Genomic DNA, 22,672 nt, shown 5'->3' on the forward strand with positions numbered 1-22,672 from the left:
GGATAAATTCTTTTTGGCCAGGGAAAGCTGAGAAATGCAGAACAGGCACAGCAGTGCCAGGCACTGGGCACAGGCAGCCTGGCTCATCTGCCTGGAGCACACCACAAGCCTACGTGTTTGGGCTTTTTTCCCCCTCTTTTGTGAGATTTGCAGAGGTAAATGGAAATAAACATTAAAGGAACAGGTAAATGGAAATAAACGTTAAAGGAACAAGAGCTTTCAAGCTGGTATGACTCCAACCCCCTTGGGCTGGCTTCAGGAGAGCAGTGTGGGCTTTGTGAGAGGAGGCTGGTGCAGTGGGACCTCCCCCACAGACAGCAGCTGTGTTGTGGCTCTCTGACCTTGCTGTCCTCCTGGGGACCATCCCCTTGCCAAGAGGGCCCATCCTTGCTCTTTAGGAGCCTCCTGGGCCTCTCTGTGCGGAGCCGTTCTCAGCTCTGTGAGGCTGGCACGAGGCTTTTGGTTCTCCCCCTCTGCCTCTCCTCTTTCTACCCAGCCCATCGGCACTGCCTGCCAGAAAGGTGCTTTGCATGTGGCAAGCAAAGAAAGGGAGCCTGCAGAGGAGGTGAATTGGGAGCGTTCTGTCCCCCTGTCTTCCCTGGGCTGGTTGTAAAAGGTTTGGGCTAAGACCAAGTTACCAAGAGGAGAAGAAAGCCCCGAGTGTTCTTGCAGGATGTGTGCGCAGATGTGGACGTGTGCTGACAACGGGTGTTCCCAGTAAGAGCAAGGCACCGCGCTGGAAGCCAAGCAGGGACGAACGGCTTGAGCCGTGCGTGTGGCACTGCCTGGGCAGCACTCAGCGAGCAGCACAACTGCGCGGGGAAAGCATCGCCACCAGCTGCTGCTCAGTGGCACAGCCAAAGCGTTCTGGCTGCAGCACAGGCAGGTGCTCGCTACCTGCTTCCCAGCTGGCTGGCTTCTGACAGCACAACGGTTATGGCACAGCCTCGTCCCTCCCCAAACGTGCCCATGTACGAGCAGCTGCGTGCTCGGCCATGCAGCCTTGCCATCGTGGGCCCTGGCAGCGCTGCAGGGCAGAGCTCCCCAGTGCCAGCAGTGCTGGTGTGTGCCTGTGCACACACACACAAACACGCCTGTGCACGTGCTCTGCCTCACAAGGGCAGGCACTTGTTGTGCCCTGGGACCTGCAGCCTCGTGCGGAGCTGCCCCACAGCAGAGTGAGAGAAGCTCAGCCAGCCTCGGGTCACCCCAGGTGGAAGTGCTGGGTTTGAACCAGTTGGGCGAGGGGGAAATGCTGCTTTGCATCGGGCGCCTGCTGAGGCGTCAGTCTGACCCGGCAGGAAGTGTGACATGTCACAGCTCCAGCAAAGGCAGCGAGCAGCACGTAAGATGCCTGTGATCACATCAGGAAAAGGCTCCTGAAGGATGGACAGGCGGTGGGGCCCCGTCCTGTGTGGCTCTGCCCCTTGCAGTGGGCTTTCCTTTGCACGCCTGTGCTGTGTCCAAGTGCTGCTCCCCAGCAGCCAGCACTGCCCTGTGGGATTGCTGGACATACGCAGGCAGGGCTAGGGCTACGCAGAGCAGGCGCAGCCACGCAGGGCACACCTGAAGTGGGTTTCACACCTGCACATCCTCCAGTGCTGCTCTGCACCCAGGGGCTGGGCAATGGTTTCACTGCTCAGCAGTGCCAGCACATGCATCTGAGCTCGGTGCTGCAGAACGGCATGACTGCAGCACCCCAGGAGGCCGGGAGCGTCTCAGCCTCCTCCAGGACTCGTATTGCCCCCACCACCCACCCACCAACCCCTCTCTTTCCTGCAAACCCACCAGCAGTCTGTCGCTGCCCCAGCGCAGTCCCGCAGCCAGCCTGCTGGCAGGGAAGGGGATGAAGGTAAACGCTCTTCTGATTAATAACGATTAAGAAGAGGCAGGAGAGCAGCTGGGCAGGGCAGGTCTCATGCCATGGGGGCCCCGTGGGAGGTGTAGGGCACCTGTGGCTGGGGTGTGCCCGCAGGAAAGGACCTCTGCCAGCAGGCTGGGGAGCATGCCCACCACCGACGGACCCTGGAGCCTCAGCTTATTTCCGAACAAACAGACAGCAAAGCCAGCTTGTATGAAACCCGATTATTCAAATTTATTAACATCAAGAATTATGCAATGATGCTGTAGATTTTTTTTTTTATTAACAAATAGAAAACAGACTGTATACAACAGTGACCCCTACAGCACTATGCATCCACAAGGTAAAAATGAATGTGTCCTCCAACATTACCAACCCTGGATTGCTGATTTCAACATAGCTTGGATTCTTAACATTCGGAATACATGTGATAATACAATTAGATACCCTTCCACCACCTTTATTCATAACTCAATGCACTTGAAAGAGGGCTGCTCACTCTGTCTTTAGTGCAAGCATGATATAATAAGGAGTATTAATATATAGTACCATTAAATTAAGTCCAGTAGTCTTGCCACATTGGTTCATTAGAACGTCCTGAAGTAGCAGAAAGTACAATATTCTAATGACTTTTAACATTTGCAGGATAGCAGAAATTATAGATACACCCAACCTCGGAAGCCATGTGTACTCCCCCTCCCCTCCCCTCCCGCACCCTGCTTCCCACAGGGAGCAGCCGGGGCTGTGCTCCTTGCCTTTGTCAAATGCTCCAATGCACCTCGTGGCTGAGAGGTGACAGGGTGGCGCTTGCACGGACAGAACTGGGGGGCTAACAAAAGGGGCCGTGTCTCGCTGCTTCTGTCCCAGCCCTGGGGACGTGTGGGGCCCGCTTGCTCCTCCTGCCCCCTCCCCAGCGAGACACACAAAAAAGGGCTCCAGAGCCAGGAGCCCGGGGTTTCGGGTCTCTCATGAACAAGGCGACGACAACTCGCGTCGTGTCGGGATCTGCCAATACACACGGTCACTGGGTGGGTTTGACACGCGTCATGATAGGACTGAAGAGTTTCCAGCTGACAAACGGGACCGCTTCTCCAGTGACCCCGCATGCCCTCCCAAACCTACTCAGGAAAAAATGGGGGAAGGGAAAGGCTAAAAAAATAATTGGTAGCTTAGGTCCAGTTCCATGAAATTTCATATTCTACAGAGGATTTAAAAAGCAGCCTACAGGGAATGGAGCCGGGCAGGAACCACAAGCCAGCTGCTGCAAATTACCAAGGAAGCTGCACTAAAATGGGCAGAACCAGCAGTGACTGGGCTGAAATAAACACAGGGCGGTAAAAAATGTAAAAGCAAAAGGAAATTAAAAAAACAAAAACCCAACTCCCAAAGGTTTGGCGGGTCCAGTTCTGCCTCGGCAAAACATTAAGACTTGCAAAAAAATAAAAAATAAAGAGAGAGGAGATTATAAAAACCACTAGTAACTATTTTACATGTTTAAAAAAAAGATCCCATTCCACCCACCTAAAGCCTCGCTGTGAAATGCAGTCGCGTGAGAGAGGGCGAGAGATGCACATGAGCAGAAATGCAGCCAGAGACTGGAAATGCTTTTGGAGTCAGATTCCCTCGTTTGGCGCTGGGGCGAAGTTCCTAAATGCCGTGGTCAGAACTGGTTGGCGTGGAGGTCAGCTGCCTGGGCAGCGCCTCGGTCTGTACAGAAGGACTGAGGAATGGGCGGCTCTGGCTCAGAGGGACCCGTCTCCACTCCTAGACATCCCCACCGCGACTGGAGGAAAGCACTAGTTACGTTGCATAGTGGTCGAAGCTGCCGAGATACTCCAGCGCCGCTCTGTAGCACAGCTGGTACTGGTCCTGCAAGGCACCGAGGGGGGCGGCATGAGAAATGGGGACGCAAGGACATGGGGCAGCATCCAGAGATGTCGGCTCCCTTCCCTTCTCCAACACCGCGGGGAGGACGGGCACTCACCTCTGTCTGCACCATGGCCGGCCGCTGCGTCCGCAAGGTCTTCACCGTCTGGAACATGTCCACCACCCCCTCGTAGCGCATCCTCTCCAGCACGATGCTGAGCGTGATGAAGACGCCTGTGCGCCCGACCCCAGCGCTGCGCAGGGGGAGCAAGAGGGGCAGTTAGAGACCCGCCGGCCTCAGCGGGGGCTGCCCTCCCTGCCCCGCTCCCTGGAGTGGTGCCAATGTCCCCAGCTCGTGGACCATGGGACCTGCTCGGTGGGGCCAGGAGAGGCTGAAGGGACACTGCCACGCAGAGCTGCCCTCTTGGCCCCATGGCACCCACTGATTCTGCCTCTGAGTGCAGCTGCTGTGGCACCATGGCCTGCCCAAAGATTTGTCCATGGAGCTACACACCAGAACGAGCAGGCACTGGGCTCCTCTCACCACCTGGCAGAAATGCTGCCAATGATAAATATCCACCCACGGACGTTGCCTTCTCCTCGTCCCCTGCTTGCCTCTTGCAGGGGGGATGTGAAGTGTGTGGGAGCTGCCGGGCTGAGCGAGGCAGGGGCATCTCCGCGGGCTCTCTGCTGAAGGCAGAGGTGGGTGCTGAGCCGTGCCACTCACCTGCAGTGCACCGTGATGGGCCCATCCTGCCCGAACTGCTCCTTGGTCTTGTGCACCTGCCCGATGAAGTCGATGAAGCCCTCTCCTGTCTTTGGCACGCCCTGCTCAGGCCAGTCTGTGAACTGGAACTGGCGGATGGTCCGCGACTGGCCGTCCTGCGGGGGGAACAGGGGTGTTACACGGGAACGTGGGTGAGGGGACAGCGAGAGGCACTCTGCACACACACAGACGCTCGCTGCAGGGGAGCCCGTGTTATAAACCTGGCCCACGTGCACGGCGCAGGCAAGGCACGGGCTGGTGCTGATAGCGATCAGCGAGCTGCTCACTGGGCCCACACCGCTGGCAAGGAAGGAACTTGCGGTGAGAGGAGCAGCAGGCACGGGGCAGCAGCCCCTCCTGCCTGCGGCGTTAGGCAGCTCCCTGCTTTTTGGTCCCTCCAGGAGCTGCTGTACGCTCCCCTGGCTGCCCAGGGCTGGGCAGAGGCAGCACTCACCCTGGCATCTGTGACCTTGAACTCGCGGAGGATGTACTGCGGCATGTTGTACTCCGCCATGGGGTCCACCACGAAGTACTGGTAGCGGGCGGAGCGCTCTGCGGGCCAGTACTGGTGGCACTTCTCCTGCGGATGAGGAGCACGGTGAGAAGTTAGCACCCACACCCTGCCGCCGTCCCGCTCCTGGGGCTGTGGGACCACAGGGGCAGCCACGGACACCCCAAGGCTGGGGCAGGGTGTGCTGGGCGGTGATGCCCGCAGAGAGCGGCCCCGCAGCCCCCTCCTCGCCCATGCAGGACTCGTACCCGGCCCATCTCACGCAGCTTTGTCAGCATCACCACGATGGTGGAGTTGTGCTCCCAGAGCATCCGCCAGAAATCCTCCGTGGTCTCGGCCAGCGGTCCCTGCGTGGCGATGTAGGCCTTCTGCTGCCTGTGGCAAACGAGACAGAGCTCGGACCAGCTCCCACAAGCTGGGGGGCCGGGGGAGCTGGAGGCAGCGCCCCGTGCTGCAGCAGACAGGTCTCCAGGGCTAGCCTCAGACACTGTGGGAGGGATGAGGCTGCCCAGCACATGGCTTCTGAGAGCTCCCCACACACCTGGTGGGCACCACCAGGCACAGGATGCAGACAGGCTGCGAGTCCTTCCCGGCTGAGTGTCCCCGTTCCAGCCCCTCCCTGCTGTTCATCCCCAGTGCTGCTGCACTGAGCCTTTTTGGGAACCTAGGCCTGCCCAGGGGGCTGAAAGCGCAGCCTGTGCTTGGCCACAGTCCCAGCTGCACCTCCTGCACGTTTACTCCCTGCAGCACCCACCTCCCCTCCCACTGCACGGGCAGGCACAGAGCAACCGAATCAGGTCACCTTGAGCACGCGTACCACCTCATAACCAGGGCGGTGAGGAAACCACTTAATACCATAGTGCAAACATTTCTGAGCCGGCCAGATTTGTTCTGTTCCAGCAGAGCATGTCGCAGAGCGCCCTGTGTGAGAGCAGCTCCTGTGTCCTGCGTGGCCCTGCCCCATCCCCGATGACAGCACCCTCGGGCTGAGCACGCTCTGCCCCGCTCTGCCAAACCTCCTGACTCACTCCTGGAGTTATCCATCAGTGTCACACACTCTGTGTTGATGGAGCAGAGCATCACTGCTCGCACCTACCACAGTGAGATCTGGGCACTTCCCAGCTCCGTGCCCCGCGCAGGGGATGGCACAGCCACGGCAGCCCCAGGGGATGCCAGAGCATCACCCTCGTTCTCCTGCTGGGGAACAGGTGAGTGGGGCACGAGTGGAGCAGCTTAAAGGCTCCGGTGACTCTGAGAAGAGCCAGCTCCTGTGTTCTCGTTCGTTGGTCTGGGAGCACCAAGCCTGGCACAATCCGTGTGCGGATCCTGGGGCTCGCTCCACCACTGCGGGGCGCCGGAGCCCGCAGGACGAGGGGCTGCATCCTCCCTCCCACCACACTTCAGCTCTCCGCCGGTGCTAAAAATTAATGAACGTGCTGCAGGACAGCTGTAATGTGCAGGATGAAGACAGGGGCTGCTTCAAGGTGGATTTATAAGACATCGTAAAAAGCAGGGAGTGGGTGTGCGCAACGGAACAAAAGAGCTAATAAAGATGCAGCATCCGTGATGCCTGCAGGACCTCGGGCCAACTGATCTCTGCAGATAACACCAGAGGAAGACTGCTCCGTTCAAAGGGAAGGACAGGAAGAGATAACTGCTCCTTGGGGATGGGGTAGGCAGCAGATGAAATGGTACCACCTGCTGCGCTGGCACCCCCCTCTCTGTAGCATCAGCGAGTGGCAAAACCAGCATCCATTGGCTCCAGAGCTGTGAGACAGGGCTGCAGCTCTCCTGCCAGACCCCGGGCTGCACAGCTCCCAGCCACAGGGGCAGGAGGGAGACGAGGCTGCAGGGACAGCTTTTCTCCAGCCCCTTCCTCCCACCCCATTACCCTGTCCCACCCTGAGGGGACCTCGCTGTGGTCTGGCTGTGCTGAGACACTCCCAGAGTTGCTCCCTGTCCGCTCCCTGCCTCCTCTCACCCCTGCACAGGACTTCCCCGGGAGCCCTTCCTGGGCTCAGCTGCTGGAGCAGGGAAGGAGGCACAGAGCTGCTGGGCAGGCAGCGCTGACACCTGCTCCCTTTGGCACTGCTCATGGCTCCTGGGAGGCCACCAGCCCGTCGGCAGCGTTTGGGCAGTGACACACTGGAGCAGGACCTGCTGCATCCATCGCTGCATCCCCTGCTCCTGCGCTGGGTGACCCTGCTGCACAGAGAGACACAGGAGCGAGTCCTGTACGTGCATCACTGGGATTCGGTCTGGATTATTGGCCAGAGACTGGCTGGGAAGGAGATGTGGCCACCGGGCTGTTTTCCTGCATTCCTTTCTCCTGGCACTTGGCATCAGAGAATACACGTACGCTGCCAGCAGTTAGATACAGAAACTCTAAGTATTATTGCCCTTCTAGATCTCAAGTTGTGCTTTCTAAAAGGTATCCTGGAGAGCAGAACCCAGCGATGGGCTCTCCAGTACGCAGCACCAGCCCTGTCTGAGGATCCACAGACCCCGCAAAATCAAGATACGGGTGAATGAGCCTTGGGCCCCTGCCTGGATCAACCACACAGTGTGAGCATGCTGCTACCCCTGGTTGCTGCAGCTAGCAAAGGGGACGGGTTTGCATTAGATGCTGCAGATGTAAAATGGAGTTGCCTACCAGAAGGTCCTGTAAAACACTGCAGGAGACAGCCAGCACAGCCTCCTGCCCCAGCCATGGGGGAATCTGTCTACAGCAACACAAGCGAGCCCGGCAGCCCTCACTCACTAGCAGTCTTCACACATCATAACTGAAGCTTCTGAGAGGACAGAGACTGACAAAATGCAGCACAATGATCCCCAGCCTGCTTCCAGGCAGCCAGGCCCAATCCGTGGCAAAAGAGAAGGCAGCCATGCCCTGGTTCCCTGCATTGGCTCTTACCTGTACCCGTCTATGAAGCTGGCGTTGATGTAATCGGAGCCCTCGACGCCCCGGATGGGCTGCAGACAGACTCTTGTCAGCTCGTATGGCATGATGTTCACGAGGCGGTTCTTGAATTTGTTGCATGGGAGGTTGGCACTGATGAAACGTGAGGTATGTGCTTTAGAGTTGGCCAGCAGCTGCAGGAGGAAGAGAGATGTCAGACCCCGCTGGGCACACAGCAGTCTGGGGTGAAATTGGGACCCCAGCAGCAAGCCTGGCAGGGGCCCCCTGGCACAAATCCACGTTCCCTCCTCTCACTGAGGGACATCCCCTGGGGACTAGATCCTTCTGGGCCAGATGGAGGGCTCTGCCTCTGTGAGGAGGCAGGCTGCACCTGGCTGCTGTATTTCCCACTAGGTCGGTCTGCTTTCCAGTGCCGTGCCTGCTGTGGCACCCCTAGCTATGGCACAGCCTTCTGCTGGCTTTCGGTGCGTGGCTGCAGGTGACAGCAGTTCCCCTCCAGGAAGCAGCACGGGGAAACCACTGGCGCAGCCCCGAAGCTGCACGTAGGGGAGCAGAGACCCACACGTGCTCTCTGACACACGAAGGCCAGCACATGAGGCCGTGCCCCTCGCTGAGCCAGAGACACGGGCTTGGTGGCAGCAGAGAAGGAAGGCTTTCCATCTCCCAGCACTGTCTTGCTATTTGCTTCTCACCCCAGAAGAACCCAAGAGAAATGTGAGAACTGTGACATATTTAGGCAAAGATCTATTCTGGGTTACTGCGAGACATTTTATGATTTTATGGTTCCCTTTGAGCCCTGTAAATTGGAGTCATGGTAAATGTGTTACTTAGATCTGCTGGCAGAGACATTCAAACAGAAGTATCCTTTTTTCTTTTTTTTCTCCAAGACTCTCCTAGCATTCCCCGAGCCACCTTTCCCTCTGTGCGTGGCAGCTGGTCCTTGGCTACAGGAGGACAGGGGCCTCTTTGGGAAGCGATGCAGCCCCATGAGACCCTCCGGTATCCTGCTCCCTAAGGTTTCCCAAGCAGTGGATGCTGCCAGGGCACAGAGTGGGGCCAAATGTTATTGCTTTTTTAGAATAGAGTTACCAGAGCTGAGCCTAATTCTGTGGCAGCCTTGGGGGGGCTTTCAGGGCAGGTGCCACCACGAGGAGGTGACACCTTCCTTGCTCTGCAGAGGCACCTCTACTGTCTCACGTCCAGGGCACCAGCAGCTCTGTTGACCGCAGGCCAGAGCTGCTCAGTTTTTCCCCGTTTATGCAGAAAGTCAATATTTTGCCTCACCTGCTCCTTTGCCATTTGGTGGGAATTCCCGGGGTGAGGCTGTATTGCTGCAGTTCATTTCACAGCCTGCATGGTCTGCTAGCTCCCTGCATGAACTATATTCCCCTGCATGAGTTCACTGGACTAATGCACCTCACCTGAGAACATTGGCGGTTACCAGAGCTCGTTTCCATCTCCAAGGCTGTAATAAATATTTGCAGCAGGCAGTCTCAGATACAGATAGCAAAATGAGGGCATGGCTTCTTGAAAGCAGTATGTCTTAAAACACTGCTTTCACCAATTCTAGCCACTGAGGCTCGGTGTCTAGGTGGTTAAAAGATAACAGAGCTCAGCATTGAAGAAATGAGACTATAAACGTCTCACATATTTAAATTGGAGCCGTTTCCAGACAAGTTGTTCACAGTAACATCAATTATCACTAACACGATCTGCATCTGATTTCAGATGCAGCTCCTGCTGCACAGTGAACCTAGAGCAGAACGTGCTGCTGCGAACTGCGCATCCATCTGCCTTTTATATTCTCCCCAGAAGCTGCCAATCCAGGGGGGGACCACGGCTGACACGAGCTTTACAATTCAAATGTACTTTAAATCACTGCCTACCTGGTTTAGAAACACGCAAAAGAGTAACTGCCTGTAATGAGCTGTATCTCTCCTCTCCCAGCCCCTGGACGAGCGTTTCAGTGGGGCTGTGTGGGCACACACAGGGCCCCAGGGAGGGGGGCTGCTGGGGCGCTGTCACCAACCTTGAATTCCAGCTCCATCGCAGTGACGCTCTCGCCTGGCGGCACCTGGGTCAGCTTCTGGATGTGAGCGAAGAGGTTGCGTGCAGGCACCTCGGTATTGCCGCATGTGGCTGCTTCCAGCAAGGCCTCGTGGATGAAGATGTACTGGTCCTCCGTCTGCACCATGTAGTTGCGCTGCGAGCGCATGCACGTCACGTGCCCGTAGATGTCCACGGTCTTCTCGTGCTTCATCCGCTCCAGCATGGCGTCGATGACAATGAAGCACCCAGTTCGGCCCACGCCGGCGCTGCGGGAACAAAGCACGAGGTCTGAGAGGATGCCGCCCCTCACGGGCACCAGGCAAGCTCTGCTCTCGTATAAGAGAGAACCTGGATCTGGAGCAGAGAGAAGGCTGCCCCCCACGTTGCGGGCTAACGAGCTGAGCCCCAAACAAGAGGTGACAGGAGGAGCGAGGGAGAGTAGCAAGGGAGAGCATGGGAGGCTACTCAGCGCTTCTGCTGTGCTCCTCTCCCTGAAGGAGCAGAAAGGACACGGCGTCACCCTGCTGGTGCAGTGACAGGGAAGGAGAAATGAGTTTGACAGCCAGGAGAGTGACAGCATACATGTGGAGATGGAAGATGTGAAGTCCAGGCTGGGCTCCACCACCAATGAAACCCATAAATTTCATGTCTGGTTGTTCCTTAACCTGGGTCACTGTTCCCTAACCCATAAAACTAGGCCAGCCAGCCCCAGAGGGGAAAGCAGCAAGGTGAGGTCCTGCATTTCTATGGCAAGCCCTTCACTCAAGTCCTGGAAGCCCCTCTGCATCTGCTGGAAGGGCAGCAGCGACCCTCAAACTTTTCACCAGGAGAGCGAAAACAACAGACACGCTGTCACGGCTTGTAAACACAGGCAGAGACACGGAGCTAGACATTTCCTCATTTATGGTGCAAGTCAGATCCTTAACAGGGCCTTAATATAGCTTGTTTGTGTGTTAATTATATCCCACTCCCATCTGAAACAGAGCATGAAAGAAGAGCATTAAGCACTGCTGGTAAGGCGTATGCCGGAACAGCAATGATGGAGTGGTTTGTTCAGTAATAGTCCCCACTCGGCTGCTGGAGATAAATCTTGCCTGGATAGGATGCTGAGCCTTAGCAGACTAATATTTTTGCTTAAAGAGCTCCCTTTCTACCCCGCTAAAGAGTTCTACTGTAAATACTGTGTATAAATGTTGGTACAGGTCAGTGCACGCGTGTCTGTCAACGATGTGCCTCTGAAAGGTACCACCTACTTACACCGGGCTCAGATCACTTCATCTTCAAACTGCGCTTGCATTTTTGCAAGAAAACCTGTGTTCTGGGACTCTCTGTACAGCAGTGCTGTTCAACCTGACATAGCAGAAGCAACACAACCTTCACTGCTGGACTGCCATCGCTAATTGCCAATCTGTTCCCAGCCCAAGCACGTGGTGCCGGTTACACTGCCGTGAAACCTTCCTGCAGGACCAGGAGGTGCCACTTTCAGGGGGACAGGGCAGAGCTCCTGCAGCCAGAAGGCAGGAGCCCAGGTGTAGCTTTGTGAACACGCCGTCCTACCTGCAATGGACAACCATGGGCCCGGCATCGGGTGGGTTACAGGCCTTGACCCGTCGCAGGAAAGCTAGGATCGGGGTAGGGTATTCCGGCACCCCGTGATCGGGCCACGCCATGAACTGGAACTGCCGCAGCTCTCGCTTCTCGCTGGAGCCATTCTGTTGAGGACAGAGAAAAGCTTCCATGTGAGGACAGTCTCACCCTAGGAGGGGCACCCGCTGCTGGGGTAACGAGGTATCCAGCCGGCTGGGTAACAGCAGGCATTTAAGGCGCATTTATTGGGGTTTTGCCGCTGAAAAGTAGGAGGCAAAATACAGGTTCCTTGCAAGGCCTCTGCATGGATGCTCTGAGGAAAGCAGCAGAGTGGCTCTGAGCAGTGGAGCAGATGGACAGGAAGGTGAATGAGCCATGAGTCTCCCCACCCCTCTGCACCACGGCTCCCCAGGATGGCCGATCAGCACCGTGCCTCCAGGGGCTGCCCTGTGGAGCCTCACGGGGTGAGGGATCTGTGCAGCAATGTGGGAGGACTGGCTGGGTGAGCGCTGGGGACAAGATGCCTTCCTGGGGTGTGAGCAGGTCCCCAGCACAGCAGGGCCGTGCTCTGAGGCCGTGCACAGCCTGCCTGCACTGCTGTGCCACGCTGCTGCTAGCGCTGCCTCTGGGGATTGCCCAACACTAATGAGTTACGCAGCAGGCAGGAGAGAAGGGCACACACCAACGGCCGCACGGCTCCTCCATTTGCATTATTAGTGACAGCAGCGCCAAAAATCCCCTGCCTCCCGTGTTGTCCATCTAATGGGAGGCCAGCTGGTACATGCACACTCGCCAGAGGCAAGCGTGGCCTCTGCTTGGGGGCCCTCCACAGGGTCTGAGCGCCTACATTAGAGCATCAGGTGTCCTGGCCAAAATCTGACAGTGGCCAGATGCACCCGAGGAACAAGCAGCTGCCTCTGCCTGGGGCCACGCTGCAGCCCCACGAGCAGCCCAGCCCATGCCATACCTTGTACAGGGCAAAGGTCCTGACGGTGTAGGTCGCCAGCTCGACTGTGTCCAGCAGTGTGACCTGGATCATCCCGTAGGTTTCCGTACCCCGGCTCGGCCAGTACTGGTCACACTTCACCTGCAGGGAGGAGAGGAGAAAGGGTCAGTGCTTGGCTGGGGCCTTTGGGGTGAGAAAAGGATGGATGTGGAAAAGAGTCACCGTGCAACGGGTCCCAAACACCCCTCCTCTCCCCCTCCCAACCTTCGCAGCTCCTGCTGCAAGCCTGCTTGGCAGACAGCCCCAATACATCCCCAGGGCCCCAGCCCTCCTGCTCCTTCCTCTCCCTGTGACTCCTTCCCTGCTCACCTGCTGATGCCCTCCTCCTCCTGCACTATTCACAGCTCAGCATTTGCAACTGACTCCTTCGGCTTTCTCCTCTCCAGCCCTGAGCTCCCTCATTTAATTTGGCACCCTGAGCTCCCGATTTCATCTAGCACCTGGCTCCCACCCCGCGGAGCCGCAGCGCCTGGCTGACAGCAGGAAGACTTCATTCCCACCCCTGTGCACTGCACCGAAAATGGTTTCCCGCCCTAGGAGAGAGGAGTGAATGGAAGATCATCTGTGCTTGTCAAGGAATAGTAAACTTAATTATTAGCCGAGCGTGTTTACAGGGGAACGTGTGGGAAGGGAAACAACAGGCTTAATTAGAAATCAATGAACTTCTGCCTTTTAATTGAAGGCACTTTAAGCACTGTGGGGCTTGCGAGAGTGAAGAAGCCACATCCTGCACTCTGCCTGGTTGCTGGAGCACCATAGCCTGGGGTCAGACGGATGCATCTGCCCCTGCTTTTTGGGGTCTGCACAAGTGCCCGGAGCGGGGCTGCCCGCTGGGTGCCCGGCGCCTCCTGCCCTCCATCTGCTCTGCTGCCTCGGCTCTGTGCTCATGGCGTGGCCGGCCCCGTGCGCATCTCTGGAGGGTTCTCCTCCTCGCCTGGCACAGAGCAGCACATTATTTTACGCTGACTGGCTGCAGAGCCAACAACTCGAGGTCACAGACCTTATTTCACAGCTAAACTCATCCTGTCCTCATGAGCGGGTGGCAGCTGCAGCCGCATCCCTGGCCACCTGAGCTTGCCTCTCCCAGTTTGGGGATGATGTGACCCCTTTCTAGAGGCGGTGGGGGGACAGAGGGGCAGCCACTTGCCTTGTCCCCCCTTGTCCTGGCCTGCCCCTCACTGCAGCTTGCAGGGAACGTCCCCGAGGCTGACCCACGCCACGGGGACAGCAGTCCCCTCCTGCCACCCACGCACCACGGTGCCGTGTGTGCTCGAGCACAAAACAAACTTCAGAGGAGTTCCCTGTGAGGGATAATAGCAGCGCCTGGGCTGGTAATTGAAAATTATTTATTCATGACCAGATAAGAGTCAGTCACATTTTCTGCCAAATTTACCCATAATGTTTATGCCCCATTTTCAAGCTCTGTAAATTTTATGCTGAAGCCGATGCTCTGTGGCACTACAGCAGATAAGAGATGTTTTCTTCTGGCGGTGCTTGCTTCTCATTAACTTAAGGAGCACGGTAATGTCCTCAACAGCCACTTATGGCAGCTCTGCTGAGTGCTTCCTGTCCCTCCCCTTCGGTGCCCCGTGCCCAAGAGCAGCCAGGCACCTCTCCTCGGCTTGAGAGCTCTGCTCTGCTCCTGGCCTGACTCACAAACTCCAGCTGGCACCGAGGGCTGGAGCAGGACCCGGCTGCCAGCGTCCCCTTGCCCCAGATCCCCTGGCTGAGTACCCCTCTGCACGCCTGCCTGGGGACACAGAGCCCCACGAGATGTTACAAGCCGGGGATGGCTGCTCAGGGTCGGGGCTGGGACAGAAGGAGCCTGGAGCTGCTCGGGGAGACCTCTCTCCTCCACCCTGGGCTCTTGAGGATAGCCCAGGGAGGGAGAAATCCTGCTTTAATGCCTCTGTCGTGCAATGCGCCCCAGCTGGGACACGCCGCGCTCGCAGCTCCGGGAAAGCTAATCTACAATGTGTGTTTCTGAACTGCCACCGAATGATTCTGAAACTGATTGTAAAGCTTTGAAGGCAGCTAAATTGCACAATCCAGCCATTTCTATCCTTTATGTGCCTCTCGCTTTGTGAAAACATGAAAAAGGGAGGATGATTTGGACCATCAAGCCAGCTGAAATTGCAGACCATAAAAGCTGATGCTCTTTAAAGATTTTTTCCCCCTGCAGCTCAGGAGCCCTTTAAAGCAGTGTCACCCCCACAGGGCTGCAAAGCTTCTGCTGGTCCTGGTCGGCTTATCTGCAGGCAGCACTGCCGAGAGGGACAGGAGAGCTCACCTGGGAAGGAGGCAGAGCCTGCCCTGCGCTGGGCACCTCACCATGCGGCCCCGCTGCCCCCTGCAGCTGCAGACACAACCCCGTGCCTGCTCTGAAGGCCCTGGACAAGGGGACTTTCCAAGGTCACCCATGGTAAAGCCTGCAGCTCTCCTCAGGGATCTGGTCACCCCCTGCCCGTGACAGGGCCTCCCAGCCTGTCCTGTCACCAGAAGACTGGACCCAGCCCCGCCACATGCACCGTGTTTGGGACAGAAACCAATGCTGCAGAGGTAATTAGGGGATGACACGACGGGAGTGTGCTGGGGGGAGATAATGCACAGCTCAGCAGCACAGACATGTCAGGCAAAGACAAGTGCCTGGGGGGTCGAAGGGAGCTTGTTATCTTGGAGGAACACGCACCTTGGAGTGCCTTCGCACAGCCGAGCAGCCCAGAAGTTGAGTGAGTCAGGACTCCGGGCATGGATTTGCTTGGCAACCTAAAAGGGCTTTTCCTTGCACTTCAAACATACGTTCCACGACTGAAATGGGGAATCACAAAGTCCCTGAATGATTCCTCACTGAAGAGAGCGAACCAGCAGCACCTTCTGGTCTTGCTCAGCCCATGTGCTGGGCAGGCTGTGCCGGGCATTTTAACCCCCTGGGTTGGGCTGGGGAGGGTGAGAGCCATGGGGTACAGGAGTTTGGGAAGCACAGCACAAAGCTGGGCTGCATCTCTAGAGGCAGCTCCTCTCCGAGGAGCACTGGTTTCCCTGCAGGCTGTAGGGCATTTGCAGAGCCGGGGAAGCCCTTGAACAAAGCCTATTTTCACGCAGGCAGGAAAAGCAGATCTGTTTTGCCATGGTGATCTGTTGCTCCAGCTGCTTCCTTGCAGCCAGCGTGGGCTGGGACACCCCTACGAGCATTTTGGTGCCGAAGCTTTGAAACGGAGGGAAAGCGTGCGGGCAAAAGTTTCAACTAAACCCAAACTTGACAGCTTCTGCTTCTCAAGAACGATCTTATTGGGCTAAAAATAGCCGGTGCTTCACAGCTTGAGCGCACAGCCCCTTCTCCTGCTGTTGGCATGGCAACGCTAAAATATTCTGCAAGCACAAATGCTCACCACTAAAATTTTACTTTTAGGAACACAAGAGGCAGACGCTGCCTCCTGCTTGGGCAGCCTTTGCCCAAAGGGTGCATCTGGGCACGGGAGCACGTTGGTCACATCACAGGAACTGCGGCCTCAGGGGCTGAGCTCTGTCGCGAGCCACCACCCGCGGCGAGGGCTCCTGCTCTGCTCCTTCCTCTCCACCTCGCGCCCTTCCCACGGCTTGCAGGCAGCTTTGCATTTATTACATCAGAATATCTAATCTTGGCAGCACGAGCCCATCGTTTATACATGTTGTCGTTGGACAAGGCACAAATTAGCCTTCTCAGTGCAGAGAGACCCCGTCAGCCGTTCCCTGCATCGCCAGAGCGCTGTCACTTCGGGGTGCTGCCGGTACCACCCACCCGCTGCAGCTCTCGGGCTGTGGGATGCAGCCCCCGGGCTTTCAGAGCCTGTCAGCACTCCCTCCACAGAGCTCTCCTCCTTTGGCATGAGTGATGTGGGCAGGGAAAGGCTGGATGGGTGTGCACAGACATTTGGGCATGGCAGAGGCTGTCGGGTAGCACAGTGACAGGAGGCTTTGCCACCCTTTTGCCCCACAGGGAGATGCTCCCAAGGACCTGCCTCTCCCTGGGCTCCTTCACGCCATGCACTGCTCCCACCCCTCACTCCTGCTCACACTGCCAGCTCCAGAACAGCGAGGAAGCACACACTGTACCCTGGACTTCTCCTCCAGCCTGGTCATCATGACTATCGTCGCTGTCCTCTGCTCCCACACCATCCTCCAGAAGTCGCTGAGGGTTTCTGGCAGGGGTCCCTGCGTGGCGATGTAGGCGTTCTGCTTCCGATAGCCGTCAATGTAATTGGCGTTGATGTAATCACTGCCTGGGACCCCTGAGGAGAAAAGAAAGGACAAAGTGTTACTCTGGGGACAGCCCACGACCCTGCACCTATCGCTCTGCTGGGTCCTGCAGGCAGAGGTGGGTATGTTCACAGGGCTCTTAACACATCTCCTTTACAGGGTGTGGCCAGCATCTCTCGCAGGGCCCCTGCAGAGGACAGGGATGGTGCCTGAACAAAGGAGAACCCTTTGTAGCTACCACATTAATGCAACAATCAGGCAGAACCAAAGCCGAGAGACAGCTGCCACCCGCACACAAAGGGAAGTTCACAGGCAGGAATATTAAGGAACTCGTTTGGCCCCAAGCAACTGATTGAAATAATTGTCTTAAATTCACCAGCTATTTGTTATGGTCCTAGAGCACCTTTCACAACGAGGCTGCTTCATTTGTTTGTCTCTGTTCGCAGGGGATGTCAGGCAAGGGATGTCCTCCTGCCCCTCCTGCAGGGACCAGCACCCTGGAGGAGCCAGAGGCCTTCCTCCCACCGCCCCCGGACCCTCCTCGGGGCGAGACCCTCCCTGCTGCCTGCTGGCAGAGGCTGCTCCAGCTCTTGCCCTGCCTCCGGCACCTTGAGGAAAGGATTTTCCTGTAAAGGCCTTTAAAATGCAAACACACAGTTACTAAAATGAATGCAGCAAAGTGCGGGCCTGGGGCTGTGTTTCCAAACCCCAATTCAGCACGGGCTGCCTGGCTGCCAGGAGGGGAAGCAGCAGGAATCTCCTTGTCCCCCAAGGACAGAGCATCTGCATTTCATTAGAGGAAGGAAACAAAGCTGGGGGGCTCCCCCTCGCCCTTTTGTCCTGGGCATTTATTTTTTTTTCCTGCAGGTCTCAGCAGCCTCCAGCAGCAACAAAGCACAGCTTGGGGGAGCAGCAGCAGCCAGGCCTGGCAGGGCACTTGGGGAACACAGACACCACTAACAGCAACCGAGTCATGCTGGAAAAGAGGGACTGTCCCCCTTGTGCTCACCCCACAGCTGCCTAATTAAGGGGGTTCGCCCATGATCCTGCACCCCAAGGCTTTGCATCACTGCTGCTGCCAACAGGTCCTGCTGTGAGGGACCACCTAGACCTCCCCCTCCTCCCCTAAAGGATCAGTGGTGCATTAGCATTAGAAAAGCCACTTCCATTCCAAGGAAAAGGATGCCAGCGGCTGCATGACCACCTGTATGCAAAGCCAGTCTCTTCCCCAGGCAGGGGGGGCACCGAATTAGCTGCATCTTCCTCAGCACCCAGGAGCAGATGTAGGTGTGATGCGCAGGGCTGGGTGCTGACTTACAATGAGGACGGGTGAGCCTGGGTTTCGGTACCTGCCCTCCAGCTCCTCTGTACGCACGAGGACTGCAAAGCAGACACTGAAAGCAGGCGTTAGCCCCGGCCCCACAGATGTGCAGCGTCCTTAGCTGAAGTGTGGTGCTGGTTCTCTCAGTGCTGTGAACACCAGGGCCCAAAGCATCTCCCACCAAGCAGGGGGATGTGTGAGCCTGATGTCCCAGGGGAAGGGCACCCTCAGCTCTCGGTGTTACTTCGCACAGACACCACCAAGATCTAGGGGAAGACGCTGGCCCTGCAGCCATGCTGGGGTGGGGGCTGCAGGGCCAGCAGGCCCTTGTCCTGCTTCCAAGCACCTCTTGGTGCTCAGTGTTTCTCAGTGTCTGCCCCTGCTTGACTGAGAACAGGAAAAGGGATGGTTCCCTGCCATTTGCTGGGGTGCCCACCCCGGCACCACTTACCATCGATGGAGGTCAGGATGACACGCGAGTGGTCATACGCGATCACGTTTGCATAGCGGTTTTTGGGCTTGTTCACTTCCAGGTTGGAGTTCTCCCAGGTGAACTGCTGCCCGGGATCGATGGACTGCGGAGAGAGGGGGAGGGAGGCAGGAGTGATTAGAGCCGAGCAGGATGCTGCAGCACACACACGCTTCAGCCAGGACATCTGCATTTCCCCGAGCGCCTTTCCCCAGGCCAGACACACCTGCCTGGGCTGTCCCGGGCCACGTTGACCACACCAAAACCCCGTCCCCGGTGGAACCTGCCTCCAGCAACCTGCATGCAAAGCAGCCCCTCGCTGGGGCAACCCTCAGCTCTTTCTGTGTGCTCATCCTTTCCTCTGGAGCTACCCATCAGCAGAAGCTTGGTCTTGTGCCAGGGCTCCACAGGGACCTGACTGCGCAGTTCTTGACCTAGAGGTTTTATGAGATGTTGAACTGCAGTCTCCTGAAATATAGCAAGCCCTGGGTATCTGGTGCCCCGGGAGCTTTGGGTATTAGTGTCCTGCAACACAGCCGAGGAGCTTCTGCCAGGGAATAGTCATGAAAATTGATAGGTTACTATCCACTGCTCCAGCTACTTATGCAATGTAAACATCTCTCGTTTGAGTTAATAGAGTGACAAGGAGCTATAAACCTGGAGAACAGACGTGGTTGTAAATCTTGGCCTGAGGCCTGCACGCCGTGCATCTGCCTGAGAAGCGCACATCCCGATCCCGCGCCCCGGCCTCGCACACCCCGCGCTTCCCCCCCAGGCCAGGGGCTGGTGCCTGCACCCGGGCACCCGCCCGGCTCCTGCCCGGCCAGGTGGCCTCGTCCCAAAGCTTCTTGGCGTCACGGCTGGTGCACAAAGGCAGGGGAAAAGGGCCTGTCCCAGAAGCACCTCCGAGATGGGACAGCCCCCGGTGAGAGGCAGGTGAGGCACCCGCTGAGGCAGCTGCCTCGTGCAGGGACTTGCTCTGCTCACACAGCCTGAGGCAGGCACCTACAGCAGGAACCAGTCATCCCATTAATCCCCCCCCGCTGGTACCAGCACAGGCAAAGCCTCTTTAAAACCCACACTCCAGCTCGGGGCCCCTGAAGCTCTGGCAGCCCACAGGCATTGAGCAAGCAGGCTGGGGAAGCACCGCGTGCTCTCCTCTGCAGAAACCCACGTCCATCGCCTGGCACAGAGCCACGGCCGGAGGGTTCTCCAGCAATAAAACACCCGCGAGTCAGCCAGCTCCAGCTCGGCCGTGAGCACAAGGCTGAGCTGGGAAGCACAGCTCCCTGACCGGGCTGACCTGCACGGCCCCCTCTGTCCCTCTGCTCGGCACCATCAGCCACCATCCATGCACAGGGTGACACCATCGCTGTCCCCTGCTCTCCTGTGCCACCGGGCCGGCACTTCCCACCCCAACCCAGCTTGGGTACAGAGCTCGGGCACTGCTCTGCTGGCTGTGCCAGCCCTGAGGGCACGGGCCAGCACCGTGCCAGGTGGCAGCCGCCTGTCCCCAAGCCACCGTCCTGTCCTGCAGCAGCACATCGTCCGCAGGCGGGGAGGCCAGCGCTGACGGAAACGCATGGGAGGATGTGACATCACAGCGATGCTAATAGGTAGTTTGGGAAATGTAGGATGTAAATAGACATTTCCCACAGAAAACCTGTAATTTTCTATTATTAGTGTAATAAGCAGGCAGCAGCAGCGCTCGGAGGCGCTGTGGCAGGGACGGGAGGAGCGAGACTGCAAGTGCCGCTCCTGGCTGGGAGCCCACGGCCCCACACGCTCCTCAGCCCAGGCACAGGAACCCCGGTGCCTCTCTGGGGCATTTGGGTCCAAACCTCCTGGGACGATGCTTTGGCTGCTGAGGAGCAACAGAAGAAAGCAGCAGCCTTACCTGCACCCGGGGAGCACTTGCCCAGCGTTGGGCACAGGTGGGTGTTGGAACCAGCCCTCCTTTTGCAGCAGGGGCAGGCGGAGCTGAGCGCACTTGTTGGTGCTCAATCCATGCTGCAAACCTCTGCCAAAAGGCTGCAGGGCTGCCCACACTGCGGGGCGCAGCCAGCTTCTGCCCAGCAAGCCTGAGTCCTGCCACGGCGGTGGAAAGGGTTTTTTCCTCGGGGAGACGAGGCTGCCAAGAGCCCCCAGAACCGAGGAGCGGCATCAAGGTGCTGCCATTAGGGTTAATTGCTTTGATGTGCAACGAGGATGTGCAGAAATGGTCTAATCATCATCAGCCTCTTAAGAGGGCAAACAGGTGAGAAAGTCAGAAGTAATACAGCACCTGAGTGCAAAGAGGGTCTAATTAAATACTCCTGCAAATTAGTGACTCATTTAGAAGTAAAATGATTTAATTTAAACTCTGGTGATGAATTAATGTACACCTGTTCCCCCCTTTAAGGCAAACAAATGAGTAAATAAACGGGAGGCTGATGGGCTGCTTGGAGAGCAGTTGAAGCCCATTACGTGGAGCAGCAGTTGGCAACTCTTGTGCCATCTCCACTTGATGCTCTGCAACCCCGGTCTATGGCAGCACTGCTGCTTCCTGACTTTGTTCCACAATTGCCTGGCACTGGGAAGCTTCTCTAACTCCTCTCTGGGGCTCGCAGGAATCACCGCTTCGTCCCAAAACACAATGAGAGTAACACTTTCAACTCAGCCTTCCTAGAAAGCAGAAGGGTTGGGAAACTGGAAGGAAATGAGCCAGGAGCAAACTTAAAAGCACCGTGACTTTTAGTTTTGCTTTGCTTTAAAGAGACAGGGGAGATGTTGTAAGACAGCAAGTGCAAATTAAGAAAAAAGCCCAATTAGTAAAACTCCTCCTTCCCAGCATGGAAGTGCAAGGAGCAATCTCTCTGAAGCGGCTCAGGGATCCCTGCTGCTACTGCCATCAACATAAAGACGGAGCCAGGCCATTGAAACGGGATTGGAAAAGAGCTCTTTCCTCGACAGCCTCGAGAGCACTTTCCAAATGCCTTGAAAACATCCCTGGGTGCCAGTTTGTCTCTCGGATGCCATCCGCCTTGGGCTTGCTGCCCCCTCTTCCTCAGCGCAGCTCCCAGACCTGGCTGCAGGCGGTGTCCCTGCTCCGTGGTGGGGCAGGGACAGCTCGGCCACCCCGGGCTGCGTGGCTGTGGCCCTGTGCTGCTCTGCGGCCCCGGCTGCTGCACAAGGGCACGGCGAGGGGAAGGCGCTCGGGCTGTTAGCGCTTCCCAGCCTCCTGTGAAATCAAGCACATTAGCACAGGCATTGACCGCTGTCAATCTGCGCCATGTCTCAAATGAGGACATAATGCGCTCCCAAATCAATGGCTGGCACTGCTTCAGCCTTATTATTCCTCTTACCGGAACGTGAGCGCTGTGTGCCTGCCAGGCCACTTCCCGATTAGCCCATTACGCTCGCAATGTGCAGCTCCCCGGGGGCTCTCCGGACCCCTGCAGCAGCACCCTGGGGCTCAGTGCCCCCGGGGACCCCAGCGCTGCTCCTGCTGCCTGAGCAGGGCCCTATTGTTCCCTGCCAGGAGCACTGGAGGCTTTGTGTCCTTGGGGGCTTCGGGGAAATGGCAGTGAACAGGGGATTTGGGCAGGGTGCCCTGGAGGGGCATGCCAGAGGGACTGGGCACAAGGGGCAGCAGCCTCATGTCGCAGTTTGGACACAAGGGAAAAGTTCTCTCCTGGACAGGTGGTGCAGGGCAACGGCAGCAACCCCAAGGGAACAGGAAGCAGCCCCATGTCTGTGTTTGCTAATGGCTGGATCCCATGCTTGATGCCATGCGTGTGTGCACACTCGTTGCACACTCATTTCTACACTGCAGGCATCCCTCAGCTCAGCGCAAGATCCCGCCGTATCCACGGGCTGCAGCACGGGAAGGCGGCCCACAGGAGGAGCTCCAACACAGCCACAGCACCCGCCAGCGCCTGCCGATAAATAATTAAGGGCCTTGGCCTCCCTTCTACTTACTTAATTCCATTAATCCCACACTGTAAATTCACTGTAGCTCTCGCTGTATGCTAAAAATGAAATACCCTCCTGGCACAGCCGGGCCGGGACGCATGCCAAGCCCTTGCCCTCTGCTCCCCC

General features: G+C 57.3%; 1 protein-coding gene across 16 annotated transcripts in view; it reads right to left on the reverse strand.

Annotated features, from left to right (window-relative positions):
* Positions 1 to 2,070: 2,070 nt before the first annotated feature.
* The window catches only part of PTPRF (protein tyrosine phosphatase receptor type F), a 364,796-nt gene continuing 344,194 nt past the window's right edge, over positions 2,071 to 22,672 (reverse strand). For all 16 annotated transcript variants that reach the window (XM_068691018.1, XM_068691015.1, XM_068691017.1 and 13 more), the window contains 11 exons: positions 18,575 to 18,698; positions 16,659 to 16,834; positions 12,528 to 12,647; positions 11,531 to 11,685; positions 9,954 to 10,239; positions 7,919 to 8,097; positions 5,253 to 5,379; positions 4,948 to 5,073; positions 4,455 to 4,609; positions 3,846 to 3,981; positions 2,071 to 3,730 (listed from right to left, as the gene is read on the reverse strand). In XM_068691018.1, the coding sequence (XP_068547119.1) occupies positions 3,662 to 3,730; positions 3,846 to 3,981; positions 4,455 to 4,609; positions 4,948 to 5,073; positions 5,253 to 5,379; positions 7,919 to 8,097; positions 9,954 to 10,239; positions 11,531 to 11,685; positions 12,528 to 12,647; positions 16,659 to 16,834; positions 18,575 to 18,698 (1,653 nt within the window). In that variant the 3' untranslated portion in view covers positions 2,071 to 3,661. The remainder of the gene's footprint in view (positions 3,731 to 3,845; positions 3,982 to 4,454; positions 4,610 to 4,947; positions 5,074 to 5,252; positions 5,380 to 7,918; positions 8,098 to 9,953; positions 10,240 to 11,530; positions 11,686 to 12,527; positions 12,648 to 16,658; positions 16,835 to 18,574; positions 18,699 to 22,672) is intronic.

Source organism: Anas acuta, chromosome 8 (assembly GCF_963932015.1).
Source record: "Anas acuta chromosome 8, bAnaAcu1.1, whole genome shotgun sequence".
NCBI classification, from domain to species: Eukaryota; Metazoa; Chordata; class Aves; order Anseriformes; family Anatidae; genus Anas; species Anas acuta.